Source organism: Cynara cardunculus (genome assembly GCF_001531365.2).
Source record: "Cynara cardunculus var. scolymus isolate 2C chromosome LG 1, CcrdV1, whole genome shotgun sequence".
NCBI classification, from domain to species: Eukaryota; Viridiplantae; Streptophyta; class Magnoliopsida; order Asterales; family Asteraceae; genus Cynara; species Cynara cardunculus.
The window spans coordinates 22,238,493-22,248,857 of record NC_037528.1 but is presented as its reverse complement, the minus strand read 5'-3'; the positions used below and the strand labels follow the sequence as shown (position 1 = coordinate 22,248,857).

The window sequence follows — 10,365 nt, the reverse complement described above, 5'->3', positions numbered from 1 at the left end:
AAACACAAATACAACGTGAAAGAGAAAAAGGATTATCATCAAATCACTGAGAGAGAGGATCAACACCTTTAGACTAATGAAATTGGGCCACAAAGCAAGTATACAATACGGCCCAATGTCGTCTTTCCAAGTAATAAAGTGGTACAAGTACGAGAATATCGTCCACGAAGATTGTAGCCAAAGTTAAATAAGAGTCCAATGAAAGAGGTGATTTCAGATGACGATTTTGAAGACTTTTGTTTGTTTGTAAGGTGAATTAAAACATAATACAAAATATATAAAAGAAGCAAAGGTGTAAGACTTAAGGTGAGACCCAAACACAAATTTCAGCAGCCAATGCTATAGGAATGCTACAGTAAGCAGTGTTTCGAAACTAAGTTCCACCATCTATTTTGAAGGCATTCCTCTCGGACTTCACCATTGCATTATCGTATAACTTTCCACCTATATCTATATGTGGTGTCCGGACCGGGGATAGTGACACGATGGTGTTTTTAAAATATATGGATAAACAAATCTGTTTGTTAAAAATCACTCTCTCGAATTGATTCTCATATCATTCGAGTTGACGTGTTCTTGATAGTTCATCTCTGAATCTATCACACTTTGACACTTTTGAAGAGTGACCAACCCGTCGGGAGCTAAGTTTTGAAAAACATAAATGACAAGTCTCCTTGTCGGCAACTTTCTCAAGTCTACCTCTTATGTCATCCAAGTTGACGTGCTTATTGATGACTTTTCTCTAAGTCCATCGCACTTTAACACTTTCAAGTTATCAACCCGTCAAGAAGTGTGCTTGGTTTTATAAAAACTCGAATGAAACAATGGAACGTCGTTTACGAAAATACTTAGCTACTTTCGTTCGATTTGAAAATCTCACCTTTTCGTCTCACACCCAAGCTATAAAAGCTTAGCTACTCATAACGGAAAGTAAATTACAGAAAAATTAATGACGGAAAGTAAAGACATAAATATAAATTGCGTAAAGTAAATAACGAGAAAATAAATAACGAGAATGTAAATGACGAGAATGTAAATTGCGGAAATTAAATAACGGAATGTAAATGACAATAATCGTAAATGAACGTAAAATAAAGAGCGAAAAATAAAAGACGAGAATATTAAAGAAGAAAAAGATTAAGAACTCAAGAGATTACTAAAAATCACTCTTGGAGAGGGTTGATTTTAACAATAGACAATGTTAAGATGGATAAATGGATGATGAAAATGGAACCCCAAGCCCTCCTTTTATACCCAAAGGAGGCACTAAAAGACAAAAATACAAATCTTAAAGGCTAAGCTTCCTAAAACTAGTTACAAAGTACAATTAAAGGAACTAGAAAGTACAATAACCTAACAAGAGTTTAATCCCAGATTTTTAATCAAAACCCAGCTATCTACAGCTGTCTTCCACTAGCTCAAAAAGACAACAGCTTAATCAATAAGTCTTCCAAAAAGCTGTGCATGTATCAGATCGCTGCTGCTCCAATGCTGTAGTATCTTGTTGTTTATCAAAAACTTCCATTAGCTTCCTCCTTTGAGTACCAACAAGTCAACCACAATATTTAGCTCCATAATAACAAAGATATAAAGAAATTAATAAAAATGACTCAAAGTAGGAATGAAAGGAAACTAATTTAACTAATAAAACGTAAAACGAGTGCTTTATATGTTGAATTCTCAACATACATCAGCAACCCTTTGATCGGTGAGAGGTCTCATCGGATGATGCCTTGTGCAATGAGGGGTCTCATCGGGCGATGCCTTGTGCGATGAGGGGTCTCATCGGACAATGCCTTGTGCGATGAGGGATGATAACAGATTGGAGATGTAATGTAAATTAGACATCAATACACCATCAAATATCATACAACAGAGTATACTACTAGAACTGTAATACTCATATCTATCAAAACAATGTAAAAACTCACCTTTGCCTATGACCTTGATGAATTCTTTTTGCCTGCTTTCCTTTGATCACCACAATGCTAAAGTTCTTTCCAAAATTCCCAAAACTTCTCCCAATTCCATATTACTTACTATATATAGTAAGTAAAGTAAAGGCGGTGCATGTACATGTACGCCCTCTCCCACCCCTTCATATGAAAAATATCTCTCCACAAACCTTATTGGACCAGGATTTTTTTTATCACAAGGAGGTGACCTAAGTTTCATTACTGGTCCCTCAACTTCTAATAAATATTACCTCTTACCTTTGAACTTTCCATTGTTATTTATATTCGAAAACCCAACCAGTTATAACTTAACACCAATCACTACAAATTGCTTGCTTGAGTTCATTTACTTAATTCATTTGAATTAAATTACTGCATTCATTTGTCACCTAGATGTGTCATGCATTTTTTGAATTATGTGTTTAGATATGGACTTAACTAAAAACTTCTATTCTTGAAGATGGTGAACATGAATCAACTGTTACTATATTTGGAATTTGTCTTTGTGATTTGTCTGTGTAGTTTTCTCTTTTATGTTTTGTTCCTATCTTCGGCATGTTTCTTTTCTATCTTGCAGCTACTTGTATACACATTTTTCTTTGGTTTATTTCTGGTGTACAAGAAAAACTTATACCCCGCCACATTCAGCAGGTACACAACTAGTACTTTATTAAGAAAAATAATAATACATTATACTTGATAACATAACATTCGGTAGTGGTAGTGGACAATATAGTTGTTAGTAACGTTTGTATTTTTACCAGTTTTAAACCCAAAATCTCACATAGCCTATAGGTTGTGATATCTTTTTCTTACCATTATATCAAAACTCGTCCTTTTTATTAAACTACGTTGAACATTTTTTCAGAAAAATATCACAAGGCAAAGCATATGTTTAATCAAAATTATATGGCAATTAATAACCTAACAGAAAACTTAAGAATTTAGTTGATCAAAATTATATGGAATTTTCCCCCTGTTTCGTCTTTTCAACGCCATTCTAAAGGTCGATCATAAACTATTAGGTCTAGTTCTGAACTTCTTTTTCTTGTTAATCGTATATCTAAATGTCACAAACACTTGTAATACAAGTTTGTTTACACCAAAAGACCGATTGTCAGCAATCAAAGCCTATAGAACATGCCATTTTTTTGAATTAAACTGGATATTCAACCCGCTATGCGAGCCGACTAATTCCAGGACAACCACCTGCTTTGCAGATAGCGCGAAATCACCGCATTTGAACCTTCGTGACCACAAAGAGGATTTTTATTCCTCATTGGATTTGAATCTGAGACCTCCAGAAACTTTTGACCTTTGGAACCAAGCGCAAACCAATCAGGCACTACCCTTGTGGTTATAAAACATGCCATTTGCACCAATATCAATGAAAATCAAAGATTTGTTGTACAATTCTAATAAAAACCTATATCGATACAACTTAGTAATTTAATGATTTTCAACCACTATCTTATTGTTATTTTATATATGTTTTTATCCCATTTTAAATGCCAAAAAAATATTTCATATAGCAATAATCTTGAAATAATCATCTGCTTTCTTTAAAGGATTAATATTATCACACATTTGGCATCGTTAATCTACTACGTTCACGCAACATGTCTAATTCACATAAATCGAACGAACCACTTACTACCTCAGGATATGATTTAATCAATTTTAAATTTATATTAATATGTAAAAACATTATATTTTATAAGAAAAACATTATATTTTATAAGAAAATAATATATTTAAAATATGACAATTATTACAAAATAATCTAAATATAATGGTAGGGGCCCAAATAGCATGCATCTTCTTACAGATGTTTTATAATATTTATATTTATTTGATCGACTTAAATTATATATTTAATAAATTATAAATCAAATATCTATACTATATTACAAAGCATTTGACAAAAACTTTTAGAAACCATTTTTTTATGCATGAAATTTTGTATATGGATGCATATTACTTAAAATTCAAGATTATAAATAAATTATTCATAAGTACAACTTATTAAAGCTCCATGTTTGAATTCGCGTAACTAAATGTGGCTAAACATCTCATTTTAAAATATAAAAAATCTAAAATATAATTAGAATAATTATCGAGTTCTAATAAAATAATTAATTATTATCATTGTAAGAAAATTATATTATTAAACCAAATATAAATTACTTCGTTATTAAACCTAAATTAAATTATAATAAAAAATTTGAATTAAAAAGTTACACAAAAAAAATAGGAATTTTAAATAGTTGATTTGATACTAATATCGATATATTTTTGTCAAAATTTTATGATATCTTCACATTTATATTTTATTCAAAAATAAAAACATTATTTTTTTTTTTCAAAATCACATAAGACCATACTATAACATCGACTGAGATAAAAAATAAAATGAAATATTAAAATCAAGATGTATTTTGCTGCATTGCACGAATAACCTTCTAGTAACAATAAAAGCAAACAAAATATATTACATATCTAGTCCTTATGGTTTGTATTTCTTGTTGATGTAGTCTACAATCTATAATTACAAAAAGTTCCTTGTTGTTGGCATTTTGCTTCGGATATAGTCCCCAAAGCTAACTTCCATAAATTGGCTTTGTTAAGAGACCGTTTACCAAACGATTAACGGACAACAATAGTCAGCGCTCTCACTTATCTTATCAGATCATTAAAATAAATTGTTGATAAATGTCTCTTATCTGATAAATGTTAACTGAGTAATAGTCTTCTCTTTCACTTACCGGGTAAAATTCTCGATCCGTGTCATTCAAACCCTGTAAGTTAAGTAACAACTAATAAATGTTGGTAAAGAGTTTTTGAAAAAAGTTAAACTCTTCTAACTTATAATAAATTGATAAGTGCTTTTGTAGAAAAGCATACATTGTTTCAAATAAGCAATCCCAAACACCCCCAAAAAACTAAATAGTTAAACAACATGCATAAATTAAATTTTATAGTCAATCAATAATACTTTATTGTCTTGAATATATTTTAGGTTATTATGTATTGTGTAAAGAACTCGTTTAATTAATTCATATTATTTTAATTTTTTTTATCATTTTAAATATTTATCAAACAATTTATTTCCATTCAACACTTATGTAGACATAATGTTAAAATGCTAATTTTTGTTGTTCCGATTATTTATTTAGAACAAAAATCAAACAATATATTATCTTAATTTATTCAGACAGATTAACATTTAGAAATAACTTAATAGATTCAGATTTTAATGGATAAAAAATCAAACAACTCCTAACTCTAGTTAAAAACATAAGTTAGTTAAGTACATTTTTGTCATTTTACTTTTTTTTTTTGTTTTATTAGATAATATCTAATATTTATACATTTTATTTAATACTTAAAATATAAAAACATTGTTTTTAAATTTTAGCATAAAAATGTAATATTTAATTTTTTGGGTAAATCTTCAAAGTTAATAGTTTTTATCGATTTGCAAATGCGGGTATTTTAAATTTAGTTAAAAAGTTTAGTTATTATTTTATTTATTTTAAAATAACATTAAAAAATAATATATTTAACAAAAAATAAATAAATTGGTATATTTCATTTTATGAATAAAAAATTAAAAAGATAAATCGGTAAATACATAAAGAACACCGTCATAAATATTCCATGTTAATCATTAATCGACATCAGCATCAATTTTATCATTTCAAGTCTCGACATAAATTCTTTAATAATATATTTTTATAAGAAAATTTAGTTTTATTTTGAATTTATAACGATTAATTAATCGTTATAATGAAAATGTAATTTTGCAAATTGTGTATTTAATATGATACGTTTTATTTCAATTATACAACTCAAAAAATACAAAAATATAAAAAAAAACAAAGAATAACAATAATTATTATTTTATTACGATAAACTCGATTATAATTTTTTTGTGAAAAAAAGTTAAATATATTCATTATAGATACTGAGGTATACAAATGTTAATTTATAAGATGTTTTTATGTGAAAGTTGTATTGAAATTATTTAAATTAATTATCAACCAATATCCAATGTTGGATTTTTTTTAGCCATTGACGAGCAAAACAAAAAATTAGATAATACAGAACTGCATTTTGATGTACAATAGAGACATAAAACAACATAAAAGATAACGTCGTAAAAGACCAAAATGCCAAAATAAAAAAACATTTATTTTTAATAATATAATATGATATCGAGTACACTACAAACTAGGTCCACATGGTTCGTTGATATTAACATTTTTCTTCATTACAGTTTCAAAGTTACAAGATGACCATCGTGATTTGTGAAAACATCTGAATTTGGTTTGTGACCATTAACAAATTCTGTTAACATAATTTCTTAACGGCTTTTAAAGAGAAAAACCAAGTCTCAACGTTTTTGCAAACTACGATTACCATCTTGTAATTTCAAAAAAAAATGTTGTCCCGGACAAATTATAAGAACCAAATTTATAGTTTTTTTTTAATTTAATAAGTTTCATATTATTAAATTAACATAAAAAAGTTAAGAGTGGGTGGACAAATATGTCGATAAAAACTAAACAAGTAACAAGTACAAAAAAATAGAAGAAAGTGGGGCCCATTATCATCTTCCTGATTCTTTGTTATTCGATAGTTTATACCTGAAACATTTTTTTTTTTTATTACAAATTTAAAAATATAATATTAATTTAAATTTATCCAAAAACCAATTTTTATTTAACGTTTAAAATCCAAATAAATCAATATATGCAATATAAAGTAAAAAGGTTAAAGCAACTGGGTCGGGTCGGGTATCATTAATTACATATGCTTCGTATATATTTAATATTTTTCTTTTTTCTTAAAAATACAGAAAAAGAAAATCAAAATTCATGCGCATGGAGTCTGATGACTGATGTTGACACTCGTACCGGAAAAAGTTCAAATCTCAACAAAGCAACCCGATTGAACGAACCCGGAGAACTCATCCGGAGCACCCACTTTAATCAATTTACGATTCTGCCCTTGTTTCAATTTCTCCGCTACAAAGAAGGTCTGCGGTGCACCCTGGTAAGCCGATCCAGTGACCAAGGTCCGATCCCCAAGGTCAACCCCGCATGCCCCGACTTGAATAGCGGGATCCGACTCAGCCCAGCAGGTCAAATTCCCATTCTGCCCTACCGTAACGCACGCCCTCGGACACCTGCTGCCTCCCCAAGCCTCCTCCACGCGCCGCCATCTTCCGGTTGTGATGTCCAGAACCTCCGCCGTGTTTTTGAACCGACCTTGGCTGTCAGTGTCGTACCCACTTATCACCATGAACTCCGACCCGACAAATACACCTTCACACTCATCACGCTCCTCACTCATCGGAGCTAACTCTGTCCACTCATCGGCGGAGATATCGTACACCCACGCGCTTTTCAGCGCGTTCTTGCTCTCGTCGTGTCCACCCGCGACGTAGATTTTCCCATCATACGCGCCGGCAGCGAAGAACGAACGATTGGACGGCATGTCGGTTCGCTGAGTCCACCTCCGAGTCGTGAAATCGTACACGAAAACATCACGCAAAGGCTCCCAACTCCCCGGATTCCAACCACCCATCATCACCAGCTTCCCCTCCGAACTCTCCACCTGGCAAAACAACGGCAACCCATCGGGGTACTTGGGAACCGGGTCCACCTGGTCCCAAATTCCAGAACTGGGTTCAAAAACGGTCAAACCATATTTAGGCTGATTCTCCGGTTTAGGGTTAGAAGCAGCGGCAGGGAGCGATTGAACAAAACAAGCGGTTTTATGAGTGAACCCAGATTGTTTCCGGTGATAGTAGAAGTCTTTGCAGAGGAGGAGGCGTCGCCACCGTTGACAGACATGGGAGGCGACCTCGTGGACACCGTAATACATCCGAGTCAAACACTGGAGTGCGATTTCTTCCGGTAATCCGGGAATGAGCTCAGTGAAATCTTCCATGAACAAAAATTTGAAACTTCTAGAAGAAAAATGGGAAAGGGAAAGGGTTGATGGATGAGATTATAAAAGAAATGGGATAGGGTTATATAGGAAGAAAAATATCATAGTATAGACAGGGATGCAGTACGGGAATAGTGGTCGAATGCTATCTTAAACGGGTGATTCTCAACTTTCTTCTTGCAGCACTTGCAATCTGTCTTTTTCTTTTTCTTTTTGGGTTTTTTAGACCTTTTTTTAACCTCTAACTTTTTTCTCAGGTGAGGTTTTTTATACGGTGTCAATGATTGTTTGTTTAAGTTTTAATAGTTTTATTAATAGATAATTTTTATATTTTTAAAAGTTAAATCTTGTTTGACAAAAAAGGTCTGTCTTTTAATAGTTTTAAAACCCTTTAAATGATTTTGTATCATGGATCTCCCTTAACCATTAAGAACCCTAATTTCATTGTATACAATTACCAAACAATTATATTTCATTTTGCACTATATCATGAGAGTTTTTTAATCATTTTGACCACTTAATCATTCTGCACCAAACCATTCAATAATTGTCAAACAACCCCTAATTTTTTGGTTGTAAGATTTTTTTGTGAGATTTTTCGTAATAGCTGATAACACAATTTTTATTTTTGTTTGTACATATTTTTAAACTTAACTTTTTTATTTTTATATAATTTTTACGGATTTCTTGAAACCAATTTTAAATTTTTATTGTACATTCATTCCTCGATATAAATAAATATGTAATTGCATTAATTTTAATAATATTGATTTTCATAAATAAAAATATAAAATATATAAAGTTTTAGAAAATATTGTGGAAAAACTTAGAAGAAAAACCAATAAAATGTTACATTTTGAATCATTAAGTCCTTGAACTATTATTTTAAATGAAAACCATTGGACTCTATCATTTTGAATGATTAAGTTCATGAATATACATTCTAAATAAATAAGATATAGAACTTTTAAAAGTTGGTTATCTACATCATTTTAATAAAAAGAAAAACTATATGTAACTGACTAGGAAGACTTTAAAGTTAACAAAACATAAATCAGTTTTTACCGTTTCCAAATGTTACGTCATTCAAACGCCTTGCACATAACAACATTGCTCCCTCTCATCACTCATTGTTACCTCATCGTTGTATGTTCTCCATACTATCCATCATGCATCGTTGACCCATGCCATCAATATTTTTTTTATATGTTAGTTTTGTATTTCAATTCTTCCTTTACAACAATTTAATGGAACACATATAAGCATATAAAAGGATGGAGAATGGAAAAAAAACGATCAAAAAGAGGAAGAACGATGGTAGGGCTGTAACACTGTGGTTACAACATGATATCAGAGCTGTAGTTTAAGTGAACTAGGTATCAGTAAGTGGTACTTAGACTTAAACTAGGCATTCATGTTGTATAGTAACTAGACAATGATTATACGGGATATGGACCGCCAAGAAAGACCCACGTTGGGTAGGGGACCAGGAATAGGAAATTCTGTAATACTCTGCGCATTATAAATCTTTCAGTACAATGGCCGATGGTGATGCCGCTAGTCACAACCCATCAAATCCCAACGTTGAAGAGAATGCTTCAAATCTTCCCTTGAATGACGATGAGACGTTGTTGTCTCCTCGAGGTGAGCAATTGATGAGAAGGCTCAAGACATTCATATAACAAGCTATGAAACAACAAAAGTACGATGTTGAGAAACAAGTTTAAAGGAAAAGAAAAAGTCAAGGGCGACATGTCAAAGCCCAAAACAGATTGTGTATCGTTTAAAGAGTTTCGTAGCAGCGGTGCCACATAATTCACTGGATTCGTTGATCCTGTGGTGGCAATTCAATGGCTGCAAAATAACGAAAAGGTGTTCCGGATCACATGGGTCTAGAACGAGGATAAAGGGAACTACACGACTATTATGTTCATTGATCAGGCTTTTACTTGGTGGGATGCTACATATGAATCCTTGAGCGAGGATATAAGGGATAATATGACGTGGGAGTCGTTTAAGACCCAATTTCATGATCAATAATGCTCGACGGATTTAGAAAGAAGGTTATAGAAAGAGTTCTTGGAGCTAAAATAAAGAAATTTGTCGGTGATTGAATATGAAACACAGTTCAATCAGAAGGCATAGGTTGCCTTATGATTCTTGACATCTGAACGCGATCGAATTGTTCATTTCGTAGACGGACTGCGAAGGGAGATCGGAGACTTTGTTGTTAACCATGATATCCCTGACTTTAATAGAGCCGTGGAATATGCTCTACGACACGAGCATGACTTGACGAGACGTGAAGATGATCCGATCCCCTCATAAAAAAGACAATGTAATGAGGGAGCATCTTCAGTACCCGCTCACTGTCCATCTTGTTTCTCCAATATGAGGAGAACCCATTTTTAGACTACTCCACGAACATCATCACAAACTTTTAGTCTACATG

General features: G+C 32.0%; 1 protein-coding gene across 1 annotated transcript; it reads right to left on the bottom strand.

Annotated features, from left to right (window-relative positions):
• Nucleotides 1–6,723: 6,723 nt before the first annotated feature.
• LOC112527959 (F-box/kelch-repeat protein At1g15670-like) lies at nucleotides 6,724–8,122 on the bottom strand. The gene has a single exon (XM_025138829.1). The coding sequence runs from the start codon at nucleotides 7,911–7,913 to the stop codon at nucleotides 6,885–6,887; it is 1,029 nt and encodes a 342-aa protein (XP_024994597.1). The 5' UTR covers nucleotides 7,914–8,122; the 3' UTR covers nucleotides 6,724–6,884.
• Between the last annotated feature and the right edge of the window lie 2,243 nt (nucleotides 8,123–10,365).

Coding starts and splice junctions, on each gene's coding strand:
- LOC112527959 (XM_025138829.1), bottom strand. CDS start 7,913: ATGGAAGATTTCACTGAGCTCATTCCCGGATTACCGGAAGAAATCGCA.